At 37.5% G+C, this 26,879-nt stretch overlaps 3 protein-coding genes across 5 annotated transcripts in view; 2 read left to right on the top strand and 1 right to left on the bottom strand.

The window, feature by feature from the left end:
- Nucleotides 1-10,569, bottom strand: part of COG5 (component of oligomeric golgi complex 5) — a 273,232-nt gene extending 262,663 nt beyond the window's left edge. The window contains exons 1-3 of the mRNA XM_045565445.1: nt 9,907-10,569; nt 3,883-4,022; nt 710-767 (exon numbers count right to left, since the gene is read on the bottom strand). Of these exons, the coding sequence (XP_045421401.1) occupies nt 710-767; nt 3,883-4,022; nt 9,907-10,000 (292 nt within the window). The 5' untranslated portion in view covers nt 10,001-10,569. The remainder of the gene's footprint in view (nt 1-709; nt 768-3,882; nt 4,023-9,906) is intronic.
- On the top strand, nt 10,213-23,402 carry DUS4L (dihydrouridine synthase 4 like). Of its 2 annotated transcripts, none has more exons than XM_045565451.1 (7): nt 10,213-10,309; nt 12,962-13,098; nt 17,076-17,197; nt 19,497-19,614; nt 20,889-21,011; nt 21,774-22,000; nt 22,732-23,402. In XM_045565451.1, exons 2-7 carry the CDS (start codon nt 12,983-12,985, stop codon nt 22,977-22,979), a joined length of 954 nt encoding a protein of 317 aa, XP_045421407.1. In that variant the 5' UTR covers nt 10,213-10,309; nt 12,962-12,982; the 3' UTR covers nt 22,980-23,402. The 2 variants fall into 2 exon arrangements, with proteins under 2 accessions (XP_045421407.1, XP_045421408.1); XM_045565452.1 differs by lacking the exon at nt 10,213-10,309 and adding an exon at nt 12,468-12,587.
- Nucleotides 23,403-25,463: 2,061 nt separating this feature from the next.
- The window catches only part of BCAP29 (B cell receptor associated protein 29), a 38,622-nt gene continuing 37,206 nt past the window's right edge, over nt 25,464-26,879 (top strand). The window contains exons 1-2 of one of the 2 annotated variants that reach the window (XM_045565453.1): nt 25,464-25,563; nt 25,921-26,027. In XM_045565453.1, the coding sequence (XP_045421409.1) occupies nt 25,936-26,027 (92 nt within the window). In that variant the 5' untranslated portion in view covers nt 25,464-25,563; nt 25,921-25,935. The other variant, XM_045565454.1, reaches the window with a different exon arrangement.

The following is a 26,879-nucleotide window of genomic DNA, read 5'->3' as shown; positions in this document are numbered from 1 at the left end:
ATCACAATACAAGTAATAATGTAAAACACAATAGTAACATTTCATATTTATGAGATGTAGTTCAATTTAATCAAGAGAGAATGAAAAATTCATAAAAGATTTAGCCAAACAAAAATAAGAGGATTAATAAAAATGAAAATCCAATGTATTATTATCCTACTTTACTGTCATTAAAAAGAGTTGCAAAGAAAGACTCAAAAAAGGCAAAATAAGAAAAGAATTTAAGCCTACTTTCACTACTGCCCACTCTGGTGTCGATGTTTTTGTTACTTTAACTAACATTTATAGGAGCACTAAATATGTGCAGGCATCATTCTAAGCATTTTGTTAACTTATTTAATTCTCAGAATTATGCTATGTTAGTACGTATTAACACCTCTGTTTTACAGAAAGAAAACTGAGGCACAGAAAGGTTAAGTAACTTGCCCAAAGTCACACATCTAGTAAGTAGTTAAAACAAGGATTTGAACCAAGACAGTTTAGCTCAGAAGTCAGCAAAGTTTCACTGAAACATAGTCACACACATCATAGTTACACACGTTCATTTACATTTTATCTGGCTACTTTCACTCTACAACAGCAGAGTTTAGTAGTTGCAACAGAGGCTGCATGACTGGCAAAATCTAAAATATTTACTATCCAACCCTTAAAAAGCTTGCCAATTCCCAGTCTAGCTCTATATAATCTGTAAAAGTTAATAGAAATATACCTTCCAAAGACTCAATACCAGTTGCTTGTGCCAGTAAATCTTCATGTCTTGCAACAACCTGAAAATCAGGAATGAATAATCAGTTTTTGCTCTAATTAACTGTTAGGAATTTTTCTTTGTGACTAAATTGCAGAATTGAAGGTCTCTCTTGGTGTAGAAAGGGGATAAATACTAATAGAAAAGAAAAAAAGTACAGGTTATGACGGTGTATTTGAGATGAGTTATTAGCAGGAACACATACATACATTTATCCTTCAACACAGAACAGGAGGAGATACAGCCTTTTCTCTAGTCCTATCCTAGTCCATTGGGGCAACTATAACAAAATACCTTATACTGGTAATTTACAAACAACAGAAATTTATTGCTCACAGTTTTAGAGGCTGGGAACTCCAAGATCAAGGCACTAGTAAATTCGGTGCCTGGTGAGGGCTCATTCCTGATAGATAGCACCTTCTATGTATCCTCACATGGTGGAAAGGGCAAACAAGCTCCTTTAGGCCTCTCTTAAAAGGGCACTAGTCACTTTCCAAAGGCCTCGCCTCTTAATACTATTCACACTGGAGATTAAGTTTCAACACATTAATTTCAGGGGAGCACAAACATTCAGACCACAGCTAGCTCCTTGCTTTCCTAATGGGATGTACAAGTGGAGTTGTGCCAAAATGTAAAAACAAAGAAAAACCTAATTCTTGCCACACTATCATTATGCTTTCCCTTTAAAGAATATTTTCAACCATCAGGTTCTCTTAGTTCTTGAACCTGATTCAGCATGATCAAGGCCAGATCCTAATCTGGAAAGAGAAACCACTCAGTGCCACCTATGCCTAAATATTTCTCTGCTTCCAGTTTCCCAGTGTCACAGAAAATCCTGTTCCCTACAGATACTTGATATTTTTATGAAAATTAGGGCACTGCAGATGGCCATGACAAAAAAACAAAAAGGTTAAGAGTTAAAGGCCACATCCAAGAGATTCCTGGAAACATCAAGAAATTATGAAAATCTTTAGAATCATGCAGGAATCTTAAGATTTTGTATGCTTTATTCCAACGAATAAGAAGTTTCACATCTATTTTGTTAACTGAAGCTCTTAATTACCAAAGATTCATTCACTGGAACCCTACATCCTCCACTTTCTCCTGATTCAGAGATCACGGTCATTCTACCAAGTATCTTTCTATCACATCCATCTAAAATAAGTGTTACTTTTGGTCATCTACCTTTTATCCTTAAGGTTGCCAGATGACGTCTGAATTTTTCCCAGTCTATTGATACGATCACCAATGTGTCCATTTTAACAAGACTAATTTTCTTTTTAATTCTCTATTCTCCTTCAACCCTTGTGATACTTTGGGAAAGTTGAAAAGCCTAAAACTACACTTTCATAGATCCCTTGAAACCAATTAAATGAATTTCCAAGAGATGTAGAAGACAGAAGAGAGAGGAAAGCTATCTTCCTGTTACTGTTTCAGCTAGTAAGCAGGGTCTTAAGACAAGAGATTTTCGAGATAGTTAAGAGAGCCACAATGATTCTTCCAGTGTTTAGTCACCAGGTATCTCAAAGCAAAATTTTAGCAGAGATATGAGAGGTAACAGCAGGATCTTCCAGGCCCCTCTACAGCATCTACAGTAATTTCTTCAATTCCATCCACTGGCTATTCACCCAACAATTCATAAGCATCCAATTCTCTGTATTAAATGTCTTTCTGCTTTAAATACCTAGTTTCTGTTTCCCATACTAACCTCTGATTAGTAGTAAATTTTTATAATTTTAATCACCTTACTGATATTCTTAACTATATTTACATTTATGTGTTTGGTTAGCATTATCTCAATTGTGCTTCCACAAAAAAACTAATTATAACAGGTTCAGATCTCATACTAGGACTCAGAGACCTCTTGTACTTCACATCCTAGATTACTGTAAGTGTAACTTGCCCCCTTTAAGAGATGTTAAATAAATTTTAAGTTCTTACTGATTCCTACAGAGAAGGAATAAGAAAAATATCAAATTCCTGTAAGGAATAAGGAAAATATCAAGCATAAAAGGGCAGAAAGAATTTCAGGAGACTCTTGCAAAAGCCACCCCTGAATTCTAGGCAGAGTCAAGTATATTCTCCCCTGCTACCATAAACACCTTGTACTATTCTATTTAAAATAGTTATCACTTGCCTGTGATTATTTGTGTCTGCCACTGGTCTGTAAGTCCTTGGAGAGCCAGGAAATGTGTCCTACTCCTGTCTCTATCCCCACAGCCTAACCCAAAGCAGTACAATTAAAAGTGTTTTCTAAATATTTATCAATAAACATTGAACTCTAATTATATAATGAGAATTTTAGAGTTAAAGTGACTTTAGAAGTCATCCCAATACCAAGCTGTTCAAGAAACTAAGACACAAAAAGGTTGAGTGGATATCTCATGTTATACCAAATCTAGGTTTCTTGGTAACCAGTATGTTTATTCATGCATTTGGTCATTCACTTAAATATTTATTAAGTACCTTCTCAGACAAAAGGCAACACTACAAAGTATACCATAAAAATCACCCTACAAAAATTAAAGAATTATAGAAGAAGAAAGAAACTTCAAGATTATCTACTCTAATCTCCTCTTCCTCTTCCTCATTCCAACCCATTTGGATAGATTTTTTTTTTTAAAAAGCAAGACTCAAAGACATTAAGTGACATGAAAGTCAGTTAACAGCATAGCTGAGATTAGGACCCATCTCCTAACACCCCATATTATGTTCTACCCACCATAACATTTATCAACTTTCTATGATATCAGCAAATGTTACACTTTGTGCTTATAAAGTATGAACTGCCAATATAACATCTTAATTTTTCTTATTCATATTGTTTTATTTCCAAAATTCCACTTTCTATCATCTTCAATTCTATTTTCTGCTCACTATATTCATTGCACATCAGTTACAGTAGTGAACAGGAAGTATGAATAAAAGGTTTTAGGGGAGGTGGGTATATAGTTTTTCAAGTAACAAGAAGTGGTTTACAGAAAACTATTCAAAAATGTACTTTGAAAAATAAGTCACATAGGTAAGTATGCATTTGTTCATATAAATATGCATTTATAGTTAACAATAAGATTACAAAAAAGCTGAATTATCACTTTAGGCTGAATTATCTGCATGCTCCTAAAGATTAGAATTACCTGTAGGTGTAGTTCTTTATCCAACTGACTGATTCCTTGGGCAAGTTTTGCTAGTTGTTCAGCAATTACGGCTTGATGAATAGATTGAGAAGTATAAGTCTTTACATCAAAGTCCTCATTTAAAAAGTCACTATAACACTCTGGGGAAAAAAATAATAAAAAGTCCCAATTACCCAGTATTAAACCACAGTTATTAAACAACAAAACAATTATAATAATTAGTTTTTTTAATTGTTTTTAGAAGCCTCTACCAGAAGAACATAATTGACATATTTTGAGCCCATATTCTGAATGACTCTGTTATACTGCTAAATGCTTACTTTTATAGTGACTCAAAAGGAAGGGAAACATTGTAAAAGATTAAACATAGGTGGAGAAAGGTGGCTCACAGACTGGGCACAATAGCTCACACCTGTAATACCAGCACCTTGGGAGGCTAAGGCCTCTCATTTTTTGTAAAGAAGGAATCTCGCTATGTTGCCCAGGCCCAGAAAAACATAGCAAGACCCTGTCACTACAAATAACTTTTTAAAAAAAATTAGCTAGGCCTGGTGGCACACACCTGTAGTCCAAGCTAATCTGAGGTGAGAGGATGGTTTAAGGCCAGGAGTTCAATGTTAACAGTGAGCTATGATCAAGCCACTTCACTCCAGCCTTGGCAACAGAGACCCTTTCTCTACTAAAAAAAAAAAAAATTAAAAACATTAGTAACCATAACCTTTAATCCAAGAAAACAAGATTGTTGCCAATGAAAAGATAACAGGAAAATTGGCTATATATTAATATACCTGTAGCTGCATATATCTCTAGATCAATGCACAAATACTGTGCATATAATTAAGTGAATCTAGAATTTTAATAGAAATAAGAAATACAAACTTACAGGTGTTACTGAAATTTAGGATTTGAGTGAAATAAGTAAATGGAAAGAAAAGCTGTTCAAAATAGACCCTTAATAGACCAAAAAAAGTGATGCTAGATGTTAAGAAGATATCTTTCTATGCAGAAATCTACAAATCTCTGAATAGAAAAAAAAAATAGAAACAGAAATCAGAAATAGATACACAGACATAAGCTCAAGGTAAGTATATACCACAACCTGCTAACAATATGGTAGATTTAGACCAGGCTTCCCTGACAGAGATTATTAAACTAGCAAAATAGAATACTTATAAGAAAACTTAAATTGTGTATATCCACTATAATGTATGTCCCATGAAGCTAAGGTCTTTGTTTTGTTTACTACCACATCCCCAACACCTGAACAGACACATGGTAGGTGCTCAATATTGGTTGGATGAATTAATAATCTATACATCAGCTGGAAGTATCATTCTGCTCAAAGTAAAGACTCATTTTTGACTACTTTCAAAATGTAATGAAATAAAAGAAGGAAACTGATACTTTGGCTACTGTTTAATTCTGAGACCATATTTCCTTCTAATTTGCCAAGTGGTTCTCAGAATTAAGGATCCTACCAGTCAATCAAAGGAGAAGGCCATTCCAGGTAAAGGGAAGGTTTAGCAGCAGCAAATGCCATGGCATTTTTGAGAAGGGGAATATTGACTTCAGTATGTCTAGATCATAGTGTGTATATCTTGGGCAGAAATGGTAAAAAAATGATATATGAGATTCCAAAGGTTGGAAGGCAGTTTGAAAGAGGTTTGTAAGACATCCAAAATGTGCTAACTCATTTTAAGTCAAGAAACTGCACTGTCAGCTTTGTGTTCTAGAATAATAATTCTGGCAATGGTATGGATGATGATTGAAAAGGGATTAGTCACACAACAGTGTGCTGAAGTTGGCTCATATTGGGTCTTGAGAGCCAAGTGTTAAATTTTCAGGAATTCTGTGAGCCAGTTGTCATTACATGTAGGTATCATAATATTGACGAGAGTGAGAGTATTTATGCCATGGAAATCACCAAATACTACAAAATCGGCTTTTTCTGTTTTCTCAGAAAGCAGATTTACCAGCACACACATAGAACATAGTCACAGGGGCTAGTGAAGTACTACAATAAAAGCCTAAATGACATAATGAAGGCCTGATTAAGAGAGTGGCACTAAGAATGTCAAAGAAGTGACAAATTTGACAAATATGCAGACAGTATAATGTGTAGGAAGACTTAGTGACAAGCTAAAAATGGGTGATTAGGTAGAGCAAATCAAGGATGATTCCCAAGTTTCTTGATTAAGTAACTGACATAGGAAATTCAGTTTTGCACTAGGCTACACAGCTAGGCACTGAATATACAAAGATGAACATGAACAAAACTCTGCCTCTAAGGAACTCATAATCTACCTGGGGAACAAGCACACATTCAACTAACCACATAGTTAACACAGGTAACAAAGACTACCAGAGGAAAAAGTTAGGAGAAAGGAATGAAAAAAAAATGAATCCATTTCATTTTTTCATATATAGAACTTGTATTATTTATTCATTTGTAGGTTTTCATATGCAGAACTAGTAGTGCTTGTTCACTATCAAGATATAATAGAAACATCGGTCAGACGCGGTGGCTCACGCCTATAATCCTAGCGCTCTGGGAGGCCGAGGTGGGAGGACTGCTTGAGCTCAGGAGTTCAAGACCAAGACTCCGTCTCTACTGAAGATAGAAAAATTAGACAGCTGTCGTGGCACCTGTGGTCCCAGCTACCTGGGAGGCTGGGGCAAGAGGATTGCTTCAGCCCAGGAGTTTGAGGTTAAAGTGAGCTATGATAACTCCACTGCACTCTACCCAGGACAACAGAGAAAGACTCTGTCTCCGGAAAAAAAAAAAAAGAAATGTCCAGTAGACAGTCAGAAATACAGTTCTATAGTTCAGAACAAAGGGCCATATAAAAATCACAAAAAAGAGCAGATGATTTAGGAAAAAATTTTAGAATGCACAACAAACAGAAAAATGGAGAAAATAGAGTTCAGAAACCAGGAAAACACCAAAAATTTGGGGATGGGTAGAGAAAATGAAAGCAATCAAAGAGACTAAAGAGTGCTCTGAGATAAAGAAAGAGAAACAGGAAAGAATGTCAAAAGCCAAAAGAGAAAGTTTAACAAAGTAAGCAGTCAGTAGTATCAAAGAGCTTCCAAAGATCAAACACAATGAGGACTGACAATCCTTAGATAAATCATATTATGCTTCTCTTTTATAGCTTCTTCATCCCATAGTAAGCACATCAGAAACACCTCACAAATTTTCAAGCTATGCATCTGCTCACCAATCCTATCCTGATAAATCCCTGAAACAGTGAATCACGGTTACTGATGGAAAAATCCTTAATGCTAAATGTTGGAGGTGGGAGGGGGCAGTAGAGACAAACTGAACCGACAAGCATCTGCAGGAAATTGGAAAAGAGCACCTAAATAATTAGGCATTTTTAAAAAGCATGGAGCCCATAAGCCACTTGAGGGAAGTATTTCAAGAAATGAGTCAAACAAAATAAAGTAAAATAAGGACCAAAAAAGTACCCATTTGATTTATCCACAAAGTCACTGGAGATCTTGCAAAGTGAGTTCAATGGCATAGCATGGGGGTGATTGGGTTCCTGAGAAAACAGGAAGAAAATCCAAAGGCAATAGAAGGTACTATCATTAGGAAGGAGCAGAGACTCCACTTCTGCTGTAATTGAAATGCAGGGGAAATAAGGAGCAAAGGATGGTTGTAGGCTCAGGTTAAGTTTATAGGTTATGGCAAGAAATGGAGAAAGTTCACATCTGCTGGATTGTATTTTTTTAGGGAAATTGAAATTCATTTGTTGAGCTTGAAGAAAGAAGTTTGAAAACGGTAAAGCTTTTTTTTTTTTTTTTTTTTTTTTTTTTTTACAGAAAGAGTTTCTTTAAAGAACCCTCCAAGAACTGATTACAATTCCTGAAATGTATCCTAGTGAAACATACATCCATTGTTTGGCCTGTGTTGTTCCTTTCACTGTTTACCTGGGTAAGTCCTATTTACACTTCAAAACCACTCCTTAAGGCACTCCTTAAGGCACTCCTTAACAAGTTATCAGCCTCCTCTGTATTAATGCTTTACTTTGTACACAATCCTACTGCTACCCTTATAACATTAAATTACAGTGCCCACCTTTATAGGTCTATAAGATTATTTCCCCTACTAGCTAGATGGTGAGCTACTTGAGAGCACGGATTGCACATATATCAGGAGCTCCAAACTTGGTTAAACTGGATTTAAATTAAAACACAGGCTGAGCACAGTGGCTCATGCCTGTAATCCCAGCACTTTGGGAGGCTGAGGCGGGAACATCGCTTGAGGCCAGGAGTTTGAGATCAGCCTGGGCAACACAGCAACACCCTAACTCTACAAAAAATAAATTAGCCGGGTGTGGTGGTATGCACCTGTAGTTCTGGCTACTCAGGAGGCTGAGGCAAGATGATTGCTTGAGCCCACAAGTTTGAGGTTACAGTGAGCTATGATTGTACTGCTGCACCCTAGTCTGGGAGCCAGAGTGAGACCCTGTCTCTAAAAGAAAAAACAAAAGTAAAAAGAAAAAAAATAAGATACAAAGATGTATTAAAGAACCTAACCTAAAGAAACTAACACAATCTAGTTCAGAAAACAACATCACTAGTTTTGACAAAAGTATAGAAATTATCATGAGAAGGCAAGTAATTAAGGACAATGATAAAACCCACAGAAAACAAATAATAATTTACAACTATATTTCTCCCAAGTCAGTGCAAGGAAAAAGAAAAAAAACTTTATTTCAATCATTTATAACCCATTTTGGGCTATAAATGTGTATATATGCATCTTACAATGATGTTCAGTTTAAAAAACATTTATTCTAGGCCAGGTGTGGTGGCTCACACCTGTAATACCAGCACTTTGGGAAGCCAAGGCAGGAGCATCACTTGAGGCCAGGAGTTCAAGATCAGCCTGGGCAAAAGAGCAAGACCCTGTCTCTATAAAAAACAAAAATTAGTCAAGCATGGTTGCACTCACCCAGTGACTGGGAAGGCTGAGGCAGGAGGAGGATTGCTTGAGCCCAGGAATTTGAGGCTGCAGTGAGCTATGATTACACCACTGCACCCTAGCCCAGACAACAAAGCAAAACCCTGTCTTTAAAAAAAAAAACAAACATTTATTTTGCACCTACTGAATGCAAGATACTGCTATGCACATTGTGGAATGTTAAGAAAAAAGTTTCACAGTACAGTAAAAGAGATTAAGGTAAGTATATGAATGATTTTTAAAATTAATACAAGGTAGAATGTGATGGCCACTAGGGGGAAAAATATAAGAACAGGTGAGAAGAGGCCTTATTTTTATGCTTAGAAGTTTGAACTTTATTCTGAAAGATAAGAGATTCAGGACATGGTAACTGGATTAATACAACTAATGTGCTTTTCAAGTGTACTATATTTAACTTTTCTTATTTTGGGGAACTTCTCACCAAAACTGACTAGCAATAAATCTGCTATATTCGAAACAAACGGTTAATCCTAACCTGAAGGAATGCTACAAACCTCCCACTTGTCTGATTGTGGATAACTGCCTCATAAAAAAGCAAACAAGACTGCAAGAGGGACCACCTGTATAGCCCAAAAATATATTAAAAGAGTAGCACTTCCAACTCTATTTGAAAAACTAGCCCTCATTTCATAGAGCGTCTGTCATCTGTTCTAGGTCTTACACTTTTCAGGGGTTGGAACGCTTTACCCCATCAAGAACTGCGGCAGCAGTTGGTGGCTGCCAACGTCGGCCGCCAGGTGCGGGGTCTCGCAACTTCAGGGAAACCCTGGGCGCTTAGAGGGTCGAGTTGCAATGAGGAGCAACCAGAAATCAGGTGTGCCAAAGACAATGGAAGGGAAGAGGGAGCAAGTCCGCGGGGAAACAGGTTGGCTAGGCCAGTACCCGGACGCCAGGGGGCCGGGCGGAGGGGAGTGGTCACGTCGAGACCGGAAAACTTTCCGCAAAGCGACGGGTTGAGTCCACAACCCTGGCCCAGGTGCGGAGCAGGGCAACCCCGAGCCCCACGACCCTGCCAAACCCCGACTCCTTACCATCCTGCAGAAGCTCTCGGACTGTCGTTGCAGCCGTCCCAGAGCTCAGGGCCCCAAGGCCAGGCACAGCGACGCTGCCGTCGCCACCTTCCATGTTGGCAGGTGCCGGGTTGATGGCGTCAGCGGTGGGTCCGCCCCGCCCAGGCGGTGACGCAGAATCCCGGCGCCGCCCGGCCCTCCAGCCCGCGGCTCCACGCCGGCCTGGGGAACGACGAGGCCGCTGGCCGGGAGCCGCGAGGGCACCAGAGCAGGGCGGCGCCGAGGGCCCGAGCACCCGGGGCCCAGCGCAGCGAGGGCGCCGAGGCCGCCGGTCGGCGCTCCGCTCCGCGCCCCCGGGCCGGCGCCGTTCCCCGGCCAAAGAGAAGGTGGCGCCGGAACGTGGCCGCAGCGCGTGCCTCGTAATGCAAGTATTTAAACCTGAGAACAGGGGCCTCGTGGCGCAAGGCTGGAGGGAGAGCCGAGCTTTCTAGGAGTTTCCTTTACGCTCCGCACTTGGAGCAGGCGGGAGTTAGTTGCCGCATAGCTCCGTTTGTCCCACGCCTTCATTTGCAATCCTGGGGTAAAATCCCGCGGGAAAAGCTTGGGAAGAAAAAGTTGCTGGTGATGAACAGTGAGGAGAATTATAAGAGTAGATGAAGAAGGCAGACTGAACCGTGAAAAGACAAGTAGAATTCCTTGTCTCTGCCCTCCCTTCTCTGAGACCTTGACCTTTTGCATTTTCTACCTCTTCCTCTCAGTTTAAACCATGTGCTATGAGTGACACCAGACTTGTTCTTAGTTACAAACTGATGGATTGTCCGTATCTCAACTCATAGTATTGACACTGTAAAATCATCAGTTTGGTTCCCATTTATATCTACTCTGTATTACGTCTGTATTATTGACCTAGATTTCTTACAAGAAATACAAATGAACAGGGTCAACCACACGTATACAAGGTCTTAAACATTTCTTCGCAAAAAAGCTGCAATATATTATAACTTTCCTACTCTTTGTATACCCGGGAAACCAATTTATAATTCCAGAGCTACGTAGTTCTCTACATTCCGCTAACAGTATTTCATGAAGGTGCTATAATAGTACTTACCCTGTGCTAAACGCTGTTCCAAGTACTTTATATAAGTACATAGTATCAAGTTCTAAGTCTAAACGCACTTAATACTCTTAACAACTGAGGTGAGAAAGTCTCCTGTGTCAGTTTTCCTTCCTTGGCGCTTTTTCCCCCCATGGGAAGATTTTGGAAGCGTGCATATTCTTGCAATGAAAAGTTTTGAGCCCCTACTATATATACTGGCATGAGTTTACAAACATAAGACTCGATCTGTATCCCAAGAGCTAATAAGGTAGGAGCCCATTTAAACAATTGTTCCAGGTGCTATGGATTTATTCTAGTAGTTCCAAGCTTGGCTGCACATTGAAATCACCTGGAGAGCTTTAAAAAAACCACTAATCCCAGCTTCCTAAGCCCAAAGATTCGGGTTTAATTGGTCTAGAGTATACCTTGGGCATCCTAATTCTTAAAAGCTCCTCAAGTCATTGTAATGTACAACCAACGTTGAGAGCTGCTAATTTATTCTTTCAGCAAATACATATTGAGGGAGGCCTTCTTTGCACCATTGAATAAGAATGAAGTTGACCTTGCTAAAGTCACTAATGATTGTGTCGCCATTGAACATTTTTCTGTCTTTACCTTTTCTATGATGTGTAAGATGTTTATCCTTTCTGTCTTTTGTAATAGTCTCTCCTCTCTTGGTTTTTGTTTTTGTTTTTTTTTTTTTTTTTTGAGACAGAGTCTCACTCTATTGCCCAAGCTAGAGTGCCGTGGCATCAGCCGAGCTCACAGCAACCTCACACTCCTGGGCTCAAGCAATCCTCCTGCCTCAGCCTCCCGGGTAGCTGGGACTACAGGCATGCGCCACCATGCCCATCTAATTTTTCTATATATATTTTTAGCTGTTCATATCATTTCTTTCTATTTTTAGTGGAGTGGGGGGGGGGGGGTCTCGCTCTTGCTCAGGCTGGTCTCGAACTCCTGAGCTCAAACAATCCGCCCGTCTGGGCCTCCCAGAGTGCGAGGATTACAGGCGTGAGTCACCGCACCTGGCCCTCTCTTGGTTTTTGAATATTATGCTTTAGGTTTATTCCTCCCAGCTCCAAAGTTCATCTGTCTCAGTCTCCTTTGCAATCCTCTTTTCCTCTACCTGTTACTTAAATGTTGGCACTTCCAAGGATTTTTTTGCAAGATCCTTGGTACCTTGACCACGTTTTTAGTTTCACCTCATTATCTAAAGTTTAAAGACTCAATTTTGAGCAATTACACCTTTCTGAAGTTGGCCCATATCTGTTTCTCAGTTACTAAGGCCAAAAATTGGAATATGAAAAATAGCCAACAATATGAAATGATAGTATTTTAACTATCACAAATATAAAACATAACTTCATCACTTGTATTCCGGGGTATAAAAGCGATTTAGTGTGCAGTTATGTGTAGATTACAGCTGAAATATTTTTGGATAATATCACATTTAAGTTTTTTAAAATAAGGTTTGTTTACCTTCTGATTCACAGATACAAAGAATAGGATTGGAGAATTACAATAAAAAATACCACGATATCTTTAGAAATGCTGACTACTCAGAGTTGTTCTATTAGTGCCATTTAACTTTCCTGAATAAAACAAGGTATTATAAAGTTCCAGTCATACAGAGTACTATATATGAAATAATTCAAATCAAATGTCTTGATTTATCAGTCCCAAAGTAACATGAAAAAAATTATAAGTAACATGAGAAATCATAACATGGTACACTAGGAAAAATCTTGTAGTTTTCCACATCTTGTTTTTCCACTATCTCCTATGGTTTTCCACATTTATTTATGTTATAAATAGAGGCAGAATTCTGTAATATTTTATTTGATACTGTTAAAAGAAGCTAAAATATTTCTGAGCCTACAAGCCTGATAAAAAATATGTTCGAAATTGAAATTGTTATATTAACGGAGGTCCATCTAGTCAAGGTACACTTTCTCTATGCAAACCGATTGTCTTTTTCAGATTTGAAACAAATCTGTGTTCATGAAGAGTGACTGCATACAAACCACAATATGTCAAGAAAGAAAAAAAGATCCAATAGAAATGTTTCATTCTGGGCGGCTTGTAAAAGTCTGTGCCCCTATGGTTCGGTATTCAAAGTAAGTGCTGTTAAATGGTTAATGAGCTAAGATGAAATTTCTCTTTTATGCCCTGAATTTTTTAAAGTACTATAAGACCACTCACTACATGGAATCTTGAAACTTTTAGCTTTGGAATCATATTCTAGAATTTAGTCCTGTGCTACCATTTGCCTTGTGTGACCCTACGTAAACAGTTAGCTTCTTGAAGCTTCACTTTCCATAGCTATAAAAATGGTGGTAGCTGTAACACCCACCTATAAAGATATAGTAGATAGTAAATAGATGTAAACATTCGTGGACAGATTTTTGTGTGAACACAAAATTTGCTGGGTCCTTTGGTAGTTGTATGTTTAGTTTTTTTAAAACCTGCCGAACTTTTCCAGTGTGGCAGTACCACTTTACACTTTCACCAGCAATTTTTCCTCATTCTCACCAGCTTTTAATGTCACTGTTTTTTATTTTAGCCATTCTGATAGGTATGTAATGACACCTCTTTTTGTCTTTAATTTGCATTTCCTTTATAGCTAGTGATATAGCACATCTGTCCATGTGCTTATTTGCCATCTGTATATTTTTGAAAAAATGTTTCTTCATGTCTTTTGCTCATATTCTAGTTGGATTGTTTTTTACTATTGAGTTTGTTTTTAAAATTCTTTTTAACTATTGTAAAATACACATTACATAAAATTTACCTCTTCATCATTTTCAAGTGTATAGTTCTGTAGTGTTAAGTACATTCACACTATGTATCGGACCTCTAAAACTGTTTTCATCTTAGAAAACTGAAACTCTGTACCCACTAAGCAGTAACTCCCCATTCCATTGTCCCCCTAACCCCTGGCAACCATCATTGTACTTTCTGTCTATGGCTTTGATTACTCTTGGTACCTCATATAAGTGGATCAGACAGTATTTGTCTTTTTGAAACTAGCTTTATTTTACTAATATTTTACATAGCATAATGTCCTCAAGTTTTTGTAGCATATACCAGACTATCCTTCCTTTTTAATGTTGAATAATATTCCATTTTATGTGTATACTACATTTTGTTTATCCATTCATTTGTTGATGAACACTTGGGTTGCTACCACCTTTTGGCTATTGCAAATAACGCTGCTACGAACATGGCTATAGAAGTATCTCTTTGAGACCTTGCTTCCCATTGTTTTTGGTTATATACCCTGAAGTGGAATTGCTGCATGATATGATAATTCTATGTTTCATTTTCTGAGGAACTACCAAACTGTTTTTCCTAGCAGCTTCCCACGAGCAGTGCCCAAGAATTTTAATTTCTCCACATCCTTGTCAATACTTGTTATTTTCTGGGAGTTTTTTTTTTTATTATTATTATATCCTTTCTAATGGATATGAAGTGGTATCTAATTGTGGTTTTGATTTGTATTTCCCTAATGATTAGTGATGTTAAGCATCTTTTTGCATGTTTGTATATCTTCAAAACAGCATGTTTTTGGCTGTTTGTATATCTTCTTTGTAGAAATGTCCATTCAAGTATTTTGTCCATTTTTGAATCAGGTTATTTGCTTTCTTCTTTACCATTGAATGTTGAACGTTCTTTATATATTCTAGAAGCTACACCTCTGTCAGTTAGGTAGTTTGCAAATATTTTCTCCCAGTCTGTAGCTTATCTTTTCATCCTCTTAAAAGAGTCTTTTGCAGAACAAAAGTTTTCCATTTTGATGAAGTCTGGTTTATCAGTTTTTCTTTTTGTAAACTGTGCTTTTGGTGTCAAGTATAAGAAATCTTTGTGTAGCTCTAGATCCTGAAGATTTGCTTCTAATTTTTTTTCCTAAAAATTTTATAGTTTTATGGGGTTTATTTTGTTTTGTTTTTCTTTTTAAAAGAGATGGGGACTCACTATGTTGCCCAGGCTGGTCTCGAACTCCTGGGCTCAAGTGATCCTCCCACCTCAGCCTCCCAAAGTGCTGGGATTACAGGTGTGAACCACAGCATCCAGCTATAGTTCTATGTTCTGCATAAAACTTAAGTCTATGATCAATTTTGAATTAATTTTTCTGTAATTGTGAGCCTTAGGTTGAGGTTCTTTTTTTTTTCCCTCCCCTGTGGATGTCCAATTACTCCAACTCTACTTGTTGAAAAAGCTATCTTTATTCCATTGAATTCCTTTGCTTCTTTTTCAAAAATCAGGGTTTTCTATTTTGTTCCATTGATCTATGTGTCTCTCCCTCCACCTATACCATGCAGTCTTAATTACTGTAGCTATATAATGAGTCTTAAAATCAGGTAGACCAATTCCTCTCACTTTAATTTTCTTTTTCAAAATTGTTCCCTTGCTTTCCAAATAAATTTTAGAATGATCTTGTCTATATCTGTAAAAAGTCTTGCTGGAATTTCCATAAGAATTCTGTGAAATCTGTGTATCAGTTTGTGGAGAATTGACTTCCTTACTATGTTGAGTCTCCCAATTCATGAGCACAGTATTTCTCTCCATGGATACAGATTTTCTTTGATTTCTATTATCATTGTGTAGTTTTCAGCATACAAGTTATGTACGTGTTTTCTAAGACACTCAGTTTTTTTTGAGCAATTGTTAAGTAGTGTATTTTTAATTTTGGTGTCCATGCATTCATTGCTGGTATATAGAAATATAGTTTATTTTTATATGTTGATCTTATATCCTGCAAACTGCTAAACTCACTTATTGGTTCTACAGTTTTGTTTTTTTTTAATTCCTTGGGATTGTCTATATAAACAACCATGTCACCTGCAAACAAGGATAGTTTTATTTCTTCCTTTCAATCATATGCCTTTTGTTTCTTTTTCGTACCTTATTGCACTGACTAGAGGTTCCAGCACTATGTTGAATAAGAGTGATGAGAGCAGACATCCTTGCCTTGTTCCTGTCTAGGGGGAAAGTGTTCTGTAGAATTTTGTTATGCATGAGTGTATTTTGTCAAATACTTTTTCTGCATTGATGTGATCGTGTGATTTTTCTTCTTTAGCCTGTTAACATGGTGGATTATATCAATTGATTTTGAATATTGAACCTTATGTTTTAACTGGCTTTTTCTGACACAGTTCCAGAAGGGAAAGGTAGAGGGGGGTGGTGCCACCTCATTCTGTCAGGTAGAAGTCCAGGTTCTCCACTTTGCCTCCTTTCACATTAAGGGGGTGGGGAGTCCCCTGATTGTTGCTAGGCTGGAGTGGGAGTTCTAGTTCCCCGTGGTGGGAGCAGCCTTGTAATTGCTGGGCTATAATGAAAGTGTTGACTCTCCGCAAGACCTTCCCTGACACCACACCCAGCAGAGAAGGAGAGGGATACTTTATTACTGCTGGGTAGGCATGAAAGTCCAGGCTCCCCATATGGTCTCCACTGATCCTGCTGGGTAGAGGTAGGGGTGGGGGGTGCTCAGTGGCCAGCAGGGATGAAAGTCCCAGATCCTTCCCTGGCCTTCTTGGACACCACCACAATGCAATGTTGGAGCAGATTCTAGACTTTTGCTAGTAGAGATGAGACCATAGCTTTTTCTGTATTGTTTGGCTGGAGTAGAACTACTATTTAAAAGTCTTCTGTCTTTCTAGGCTGCCTTTTTCCTGGTCTTTTGGTTAGAGCGTATTTTTGTTGGGGCTATTTTTGTCTGCACTCATTGGTATTTCCAGGTGGCCAGCTTCTTCAACTTCAAGCCTGGGATTTTTTTTTTTTTTTAACTCTAATCCCATGACAGATTAAAGTCTGGGATATTTAAGGCAAAAAGAAAAGCCAGGGAACCCCCCACAGGTACTGAGGTCATCAGCCTGTCTGCTCTCTTTTCTGCCTTTCAAATTTTTCTTGTGTTATGTATAATGTCCAGGATTCTTAACTATACTTAGCAAGAAGAATAGGAAAAAGTAAATCGCCATCTTACCATAGGCAGAATTTCCCTAATAAATATTTAATAATTAACTAAATTAAATCTGGAAATACATATGATTATGATGTTTGTTAAATGCATAATTAAGGTTTTATATGCTCACAGGTTGGCTTTTAGAACACTAGTAAGAAAATACAGTTGTGATCTGTGTTATACACCAATGATAGTTGCTGCTGATTTTGTCAGATCTGTAAAAGCCAGAGACAGTGAATTTACCACAAACCAAGGTATGTGAAACCTGTAGGTTGCTGACTTTGTAAAATGTTTTTTTAAATTTTTTCACAAACTCATCTATCTTGTCTAATCAGAAACAATACAATCTAGAGATTATGTATTAAATCTTTTAATATTTTAAATGTTTTCTGTAAGTGTTTTTAATATATTATTACTGAATGCCTTGTAAATTGTCTGTGATATATCGAAGTATAAGGTCAGCCTTTCTTAAGGGCCCCAGCCTCTCACTGGGGTATTAGGATAGATTGCTGTCTCACTGCCTCTAGTCTTGTCCCATTCCAAACTATCCTCCAAACAGCCCAAAGTGACCTATCTAAATTTGATCTTATCTATTCCATCCTTAAAATCCTTCTTGGACCTCTCATTGCCTAAAATAATGGTTCTCTAAGTGTGATTTTCAGACCAGCAACATCAGCATCACCTGGAAATTTGTTAGAAATGCAAATTCTCAGGCTCCATCCCAGACCTACTGAATCAGAAATTCTAGGGGTGTGGTCCAGCAATTTGTGTTTTGAAAAGCCCTTCAGACAATTCTGAGCTTGTTAAAGGTTGAGAATCACTGGCTTAAAGACTAAAATTCTAACACCTTAGGATAATATATAAAGTCTTTCATGATTCAGCCTCCAGATACGTCTTCTGCAGCTTTATCTGTCATCAGTTTCTCCTCACAGCCCACTGACTTTATTCTTCAAAAATACTAAACCATTTGAAGTCCCTGAACATGCCCTGTTGTCTCACAGTTCCCTGCCTAGAGTATCCTTCCCAGTTATACCAATCTCCCAGATCCCTCTTTCTCTGGCAAACTACAGTTACGCTTGTTAATCCAGCTCTCAAAGTTGTGGCCAAGGAACCTTTTTTGATCACCCTCTACTCATGTTTTCCATCTTAAGCATAGGCTCTTATAATACAATAAATCCTACTGTATTATAATTCTCCTCTTTATATGCCTGTTTCTCCCACTAGATTTTGGGCTCCTTGAGGGCTGGAGCTATAGAAATAACTTGATTTGTATCCTCAGCATCTAGCACAGTATTAAAAATATATTAAGACAAGAAATGTTTGTTAAATTGAAATTCTGTAACTCTTGAATTACAAAAGGGAAAGCACCCTACATCTCCATAAAGAAAAAACCAAATTCTCCTATACCACTAGACTCCTGTAAATCAGTGGATTGCCATAGAAATCTTGGATCAGTGCATGGGGTGATGCCCAGATCTGCATTTTGATCAACACCTAGTGAATCTCATACAGGTAGTCCTCAAAAGAACTTTAGAAATGTTAAAATACACCTAACCAGAGTTTGTAACACTAACCCAAAAAATGAGAAAAATGTACTTTAAAACCTAGGAAAGCTCTAATACATTTGCCTATATTTAAATTTAAACTTTCATATGTAAGAGTACATATATACTCCAAAAACTGGGGGAAAAAATTTATAACACATATGATAGCAGAGCTAATTTCTTTGTTTTATAAAAAATATTGCAAATAAAAAAAGGAACTAATAGAAAAATTGCATACAGAAAACTGCAAAGAGTATGAGGAGAGCTCACAAATAAAAATATACAAATGTTGGATATACATTGTAAGATAAGTTGTGAGGAAACAAGAACTTTCCTCCATATTGATACATATCTATATAGGTAAACTCTTGGAAGATAATTTTGTATTATCCATCACAGTGTTACATGTCAAATGCCTATCCAACAGTTAGTTCCACTCTTAAGATTTTAGCTATGAATGTACAAAAGCATGTATGCAAGAGCATCCTCATTGTAGCATAGCTTGCAAGAGTCACAAATAAGAAAAAACAGTATAGAAATACACTGTATGGTCCATCCATACAGTGGATGTCCCACTAAAAAGAAGAAAATAGGTCTCAGTACATCTCTCAGATACATCAGGAAAAAAAGGAGCAGTAAGCATGGTGGTATATATAGAACGTTCACACTGGTTTAAATTTTATAGGTATAAGAAAAATTTTTCTGGATTACTATAAATTCTCACCTTTGGGAAGGAGGTCTGTTTATCAAAAATGTTAGAATATTTTTCCTTTTCATTTTACTAAATGTTGTACTGCTTGAGTTTTTACCTTGGGTAAATTGCTTTTAATTTGAAATATTAAAATTTCTTTAATGTTATCTTATTTGAACAGATGCTTCTTAAACTAAAAATAGTTATTTTAGCCTATATAAACATTAGACTTTGGTATTGTGTGTTTGTATGTGTGTGTGTGTGTTTATGGGGTTTTTTTCCCTGTGAATTTTAATATTGAGCTATTCATTTTATCAGGTGATTGCCCATTGATTGTTCAGTTTGCTGCTAATGATGCAAGAATTTTATCTGATGCTGCTCGTATAGTCTGTCCTTATGCGAATGGAATAGACATTAACTGTGGTTGTCCTCAGAGGTAAAGCTCAAAGAAGTTGGAAGGATTTTCAAAAAGATTAGGAAAAAAATCTATGTCAACATGGTAAAATATCTTTCTAGTTTTCCAAAAATTAGAAAGTAAGAAAAATAGAGTTAAAGCACGAGGGCTCAAAACAAGAAGGAAAAAAAATAAGGAAATATAATTTAAGAATATAATTTTCAAAAGTCTTTTCTGATGGCTGAAATGATGTATAGACCTTTGACAAGTGTTTGCTCATCCCTCACCACTAGAATTTTTGTGTGAATCTGCTTTGAAGCTCATCCATAAGTAGATATATGAGAATCTAATATTTATAGCAATCCCTAAAATGTATTTTTACTGCCATGTCAGATATACTTGCTCTAAAAATTGATTCTATGATTTGGGAGATCACCACATTAGGTGAAAATAATTAATTTTCTCCTAATTAATTTCCCATACAAAAATGTCTTATTATAATCACCTTTTCTTTCTATACCTGTTATTTGGTTGGGTTTAAGTGTTGACAGGATGTACTTAATTTGACAATAATATCCGTACCATCCTGGCATTGTATACTAGGTTATCTGTCAATAATTCAAAATGTGTCCAAAGAATAAAATCAAGGTTTTAAGTACAGCATAATCCAAATCAGATTAGACATATTTGTATACTCATTAGGTGAGTTAAATAAGCTGTTTAGTGGTGTTGGAATGCTATAAGCCAAAAATATCTTTCTACTATTGAGACTACTAAAACCTCTTGTTACATACAATAAACATCAAATTTGGAGTTTAAAAAATCTGAAGTAATTACAATTAATTACAAATACTTAAATCTGTTTTGCTTGAATGAATTTTAATTTAATATTCTCACTTGCCAATGAAAACCATTTCCGCTGAGTACTTTTTGATCTGGGAACATGTTTTCCTAATCTCATATTGATCCACTTAGAAATGTTGGATCTAGGAATTTTTTTTTCCACCTTTTTTTTTTTTTTTTTTTTTTTTGAGACAGGGTCTGGCTGTCACCCCAGCTAGAGTACAGTGGCATCATAGCTCACTGCAACCTCAAACTCCTGGACTCAAGCCATCCTCCTGCCTTAGCCTTCTGAGTAGCTGGGACTACAGGCACATGCCACCATACCCGGCTAGGATATATGAATTTGTAAAATCTGCTTTCATTCCAGATTACTAGAGAAATAGACAGATGTACCTACATTTCAGTGCTTTTAGAATTTTATCTTCTTTTCCAGCTATTTATAATTCATTTGTTCTTATGTTTGCTTTGTAAAGGTGGGCAATGGCAGAAGGTTATGGGGCTTGCTTAATAAACAAGCCAGAGCTTGTTCGAGATATGGTGAAACAAGTAAGAAATGAAGTGGAAAACCCCAGATTTTCAGTTTCTGTTAAAATAAGGTAAACAATATTTCAATCTATTGACAAGATAGTCCATTACTTAGGAAATAAAAGAATATTCCTTTTTTCTTGGTGGTATGGGAGTGTCTATCCTAAATAAATCAGTAGGTGGTATATTGTAATGTTGAGACAAGACATTTAGTAAATGATTATATGCCGTAATTTTTACTTATAATCCTGAACAACTTCCTCTTTGTATTTTTAACAAAAAGTAAAACTTCTTTTATTATTAAAAACTTTTCCCAAACCCTCAACTTTTTCCACATACTGTTTAATTAGTGCTAAGAAACATTCCTGGTACCAAGAGTAGAAAATAGGAAAAATCTGTGCACTAAAATTTCACAAAGAAAAGAAAATAAACCAGGAATCAGTTTTTTGGTGACAGGTTAAAAACATATTTCAAGGTAAAGTGTTATGTTCACCCACCTGGGGCTTGGGGCAACCACATCAAATATTAAGATAGCATCTTTCAATTCATCCATGACAGTACTTTGATGGCTCTTTCATGTATCAAAGCCAAAAGGTAGGAGCACTAGGTAAGAGTTTGTCATCCTATTGTTACCAATAGTGAAATAACTGCATTTGAGATCTTGGGTGGAAACTAATCCCTGAAGATAACCTTACTGATAGTGGCACGAAGTGACAATACGATGTAGCAAAGCTAACTAAATAATTTAGTACATGAATTTTCATTTTAGTTAATTAATTTTAGCATTAAGATTTATGTGTTGTGAACAGATAAATATAATTTTGAAATTATAGGATCCATGATGACCTTCCAAGAACTGTAGATCTTTGTCGAAAGGCTGAAGCAACAGGAGTTTCCTGGATTACAGTCCATGGAAGAACTGTTGAAGAAAGACATCAGCCAGTGCACTATGATGCCATTAAAATAATTAAGGAGAATATGTCTATACCTGTAATTGCTAATGGAGACATCAGAAGCTTAAAGGAAGCAGAAAATGTGTGGCAGATTACTGGGACAGATGGTAAGAAATAAATACTTGGATTTTTTTATCTTTTAATTAGGAAAAAATAAGTGAGAATGGGGAAGTAATGTTACTGTCACTTTCATTAGTTTTCTTTAACACTGAGCCATATTTTCTCATTGTACTGATTTAAGCTAAGCAATTTATTAAAATAATGTTAATTCTTCTAACTTAGAAACAATATATTATTTTAACTGGAGTAAATTAATTCACTTACTCCTCTGACACCATCATATTTAGTGACCAGTTAAGAATCCTCCAGATAGCCTATTAGGAAAATAAAATAGCTAGAATAGAAATTAGAGTTAATGAATTCAAGAGTGATCATAGGAGCCAAAGAAACCCAGAACTGCTATGCAATATCATTATCCCTTAAATTATTGGTATACCAAGCCAAGCACTATGATAGCGATTGCTAGATGGGAGGATACAGATAATTTTAAGCAACCAATTTATGATCACCTGGATTTACCCTAAAGAAACTAAAGACTAATTGTTTAATGTAGAAATCTTTAAAAAATAAAGAATTCTATAAGTACATTTAAACTTTCTTGGTTTGCAAAAGATACCAAAATAAATTTTTTTATAATTAAACAGACTAATGTAATAAAGGCATTGTGAAACCTTATAATAATACTTTATTTTAATATTCTCAATTTGTTTCATTGAGTTTGAACTAATAACCATAGATTCTTAATGTATGGGCAAATATGCTGTGCTTTAATTTGTAGGTGTGATGGTTGCAAGAGGACTCTTAGCGAACCCAGCCATGTTTGCTGGATATGAGGAAACCCCACTGAAATGCATCTGGGACTGGGTTGACATTGCTCTGGAACTTGGAACTCCGTACATGTGTTTCCATCAACATTTAATGTACATGATGGAAAAGATAACTTCAAGGCAGGAAAAAAGAATATTTAATGCTCTGTCAAGCACATCAGCAGTCTTAGATTACCTTACAGACCATTATGGCATTTAACTGGACTTCCTAAATTATTTTAATATATGCTTTATTTTATACCTACAATGAAACTAGAGGTGGTCACATCTTGGTTTTTATTTTAAATCAGTGGCTTTTAAACTTTAGTCTAAAAACAGTCCCTGGGAACATTTTTAAAAATCAGTACTAGACCATATCCTCAGCGATAGTTTTAAAGAAGACTCCAGGTGGTCCAAATATCCTTAGCATCCTAGGTCCAAACTGCTCTGAATCCTATTATGGATTTGGGGGTGGAGGGATGGAAATTTTTTTCCTAAAGGAATCATGTTTTCAACATTTTTAAATAAAACTTATTTTAATACTAAGTATGACTCATATAGTATCTGTAAGCTAACAAGAAGTATGTGAGTACAGAGAAGTGGTAGAACAAATGCTAACATCCATATAGAATGAAAATGAATAAGAAATTCTAGGGCTGGGCGTGGTGGCTCACGCCTGTAATCCTAGCACTCTGGGAGGCCGAGGCGGGTGGATCGCTCAAGGTCAGGAGTTCGAGACCAGCCTGAGCAAGAGTGAGACGACCCCCCCCCCCCCAGTCTCTACTAAAAATAGAAAGAAATTATCTGGCCAACTAAAATATATATAGAAAAAATTAGCCAGGTATGGTGGTGCATGCCTGTAGTCCCAGCTTCTCAGGAGGCTGAGGCAGTAGGATCACTTAAGCCTAGGAGTTTGAGGTTGCTGTGAGCTAGGCTGACGCCACGGCACTCACTCTAGCCCAGGCAACAGAGCGAGACTCTGTCTCAAAAAAAAAAAAAAAAATTCTAAATAGAATTGCACTCAGGACTTACATTAAAAATTCAAATTGGAAAATCAAACTAGTACTTCCCAATTGAATTACATACTTTAAGGTATTTGTTTTAGATGTGTGTGAGTTTAATTAGATGTGTTTTCTATAAAACTAAGATTCAATGGAACTCTTTAAGTGACATTAAATTTGGTACATTTTAAGCCTTCTAGATCCTTAAAAGATTGAGAGCTTTATAAAAATGCCTGTACCTAAAAAGGTAAAAGTAATTGCAACCCCCCACATCTTACATATAAAAAATTTGGTAACCAACGTGGAGATGATTACATATTTGAAATATTTCCTAGAGAATAGTAACCAGGTTTTATTTTTAATTTAAAAACCTAATTTTCATACTCTAGTGATGTTATTTTTATGCCTCCCAGCAACTGATTGTAACTTTAAAAGTCCCATAATTTGGGAGTATTATTAATAGATTTTGTTATCGGTGAATGTGCACTGCAAGAATGCAGTATCTCAGATTGAAATAAAAGTTTGTAATTAAAATATTATTCTATATTGCCAACATGAAAACTGTTATAAGGAGGCATTTATCTAAAATTGTTTTAAATTTAAGAGTTTGGGAATAATTAAGTGAATCAATTTTAACATAAGCACTGTGCTGCCATATTTTTCCTTGGGCACCCTCTGTGTTTTCACTTTTCAATTAATGTATTTTTAAAGATAACTGGCTTTTTCATTTGATATAAATACCATAGAAACAAACAGCAAGGTATGGTCAGAACTTAGTCATTTTGATGTTTTTAAATTAACTCTGAAGTGAATGCTGCTAGTGTTGTGAACACAGCAGCATCATTAGAGTAAGGGAAGGGCAAGGAGTCTAAAACGTTCAATTAAAAGTAACTTATTGCTAATTTATGTCCTAAGTCTATTTTTTGCTTTTGTCTGTTACATGTGATCAAGTATATTTGTGATAAATTAAGGAAAAGCACCAACTTAAATGTGTTTTTATATTCTATATCTATTTTCAACATTGGTTTAATGCCCCAAATTGTCTCCATGAGGATACGTTTACATTCTGATACATGGTCAATCTTGGGGGGGGGGGGGGCCTTTGATAATTCTAATGTATTCACAGATTTGGGGGAAGTGGTGACTGAAAGAATATACTCATACCCACCCTTCCTTCCAGTCCCCAAACATCACCTTAAAGTTCATTGCCTCTTCCCAGCCCATGGACAGGAACGGGAAAACCTACAAAGTTATGTTGTGACACTACAGACTCTCCCACATTCTCAAGAACAAAGTGCTGCACAACCAGCTAATCCTGGCCCATTGCTTAACTCTGGACACGGAAAAGAGACAACAGGAAAGGAGTGCGCTTTGAACGCGTTCACAGAACTTGCACCACCCTATCTCCCCCTCCCGCCCTTGTGCCAGTCCCTCCTGGACCCCACAGAACTCGCGCAGAACACGGGCAACCCCGCATCTCCCACCGGAACCGCACTTTATGAGAAATGTAAAGCCCGCGCTCCTGACCAAGTTGCGCTTGGGGGCCCCAAGCGCCAGGTCGAAAGTCTGAGTCATCCTCAGACTCCACCGCCAATTAGGAAACAATTGTTGCCAATAAACGTCGTGGGCCGCCTGTGACCTCAGCGGGACGGGCGCCCTCGGCCCGGGGTGGGGGAGGGAGCCTGCGGGGGTGGGGTGGGGCCTTGCCCGCTCCGCTCCCCTCCCCCGCCCGGCCCGGCGTCTGACGTCCCGCGCGCCGGCGGCCGCGGAGCAGCGCGGGGAGCCAGGCGGGCCCTAGACGGGGTAAGGCCGGCGAGTCCCCGGGGGCCGCGGTCCCCGAGGCGGCGTGAGGCGCTAGGCCGCGGCGGGGTAGCGGGCGGCCTCCGAGCTCGGGCGTTGGTGGAGGTAGGCTGTCGGCCGCGGTCCCCGCGAAGCTGGAAGGGGCAGTCGGCGGCGCCCCGCGGGCCGCCCTCCGGGAGGTGCACGCACCCGCCTCCCGGCCCACCCTTGACCCCTTCCTGGCCGGGTGAAGGCCGGGATCCCTGGCTAGGGGGACGGTGGGACACGGTAAACCCCCTGGACAAAAACCTCGTGCCCGGGGGCCTTTAACCCAGTTGTCATTGAAAGGAAACAAAGTAAAATAAGTGTTTCTCTATTTAGGTGTGAAGAAAAACAATGACACTCCAATGGGTAGCAGTTGCAACCTTTCTTTATGCCGAAATAGGACTCATTATAATCTTCTGTCTACCTTTTATTCCTCCTCAGAGGTACGAAACCTTCAAATCTTCAAATCGTTAACAGTATTTGGTTAGCTCTTTTAGGCTTAGTACTGTAAAATGGAAAGACTTTCAAGATTAACAACTTTTGAGAGCTGATTGTATAAAAGAATCTCTTTCAAAATAAACTCACCTAACAAATTAGATAATAGTAAAATATCACTTTATGTAAACTTTATGTTATGTGTACAAACGAGGTAACTTTTTCCTCCCTTCTAGAAGGAAAAAGGGTCTAGTACTTTTGATTCTGTTGATTAAGGATACAGTAAAGCAATGGGTACTTCTAACACCTGTTCTGTCTCATCATCAGGGTTTACCTTTGTTTTGTTGACCTGAATTGGAGCAGTGAACTAAATAAACATAAATGGATAAGTTGTGTTTACAGTATAGCATGGATGAAACACTGAGGCAGTGGAAGGGCAATTTAGAAACTGAAGCCAATAAATGATTCTTAGTTTTGGCCTTATGTAACCAAGAAATAGTTTCATTAGTGTTCAATGACAATTTTACTACTTTTTATTCCACACAAAATTTGTGAATATATATATTTAAAATGCTGAATATGAAAAGTGTAAGAACCATATATTAGCACAGTTCCTTAGTGAAGGACTGTCTAAGGTCTTTAAGTACCAAGTGCAGTATTTTAGTCCAAGCATTGGCTCACTTTACCCTTGTAATGATCCACTTTTGGGGAGTTCAGTTTTAGATCCAGAAACTTGATAGTATGAATGGTGAAATACATACGTCATAAAAATGTTGCAACACATTTGTTCATACTAATGGCATAAACAAAAATCTTTTATAAATGAGATCCTAGAGATAACCCACTGACGTATAGTAAAG

Source organism: Lemur catta, chromosome 11 (assembly GCF_020740605.2).
Source record: "Lemur catta isolate mLemCat1 chromosome 11, mLemCat1.pri, whole genome shotgun sequence".
In the NCBI taxonomy this organism is placed as follows: domain Eukaryota; kingdom Metazoa; phylum Chordata; class Mammalia; order Primates; family Lemuridae; genus Lemur; species Lemur catta.
This window is presented reverse-complemented; position numbering and strand designations above follow the sequence as displayed.

Coding starts and splice junctions, on each gene's coding strand:
- DUS4L (XM_045565451.1), top strand. CDS start 12,983: ATGAAGAGTGACTGCATACAAACCACAATATGTCAAGAAAGAAAAAAA. Junction 17,198..19,496: donor TGAATTTACCACAAACCAAG/GTATGTGAAACC, acceptor TCATTTTATCAG/GTGATTGCCCATTGATTGTT. Junction 19,615..20,888: donor AACTGTGGTTGTCCTCAGAG/GTAAAGCTCAAA, acceptor TGCTTTGTAAAG/GTGGGCAATGGCAGAAGGTT.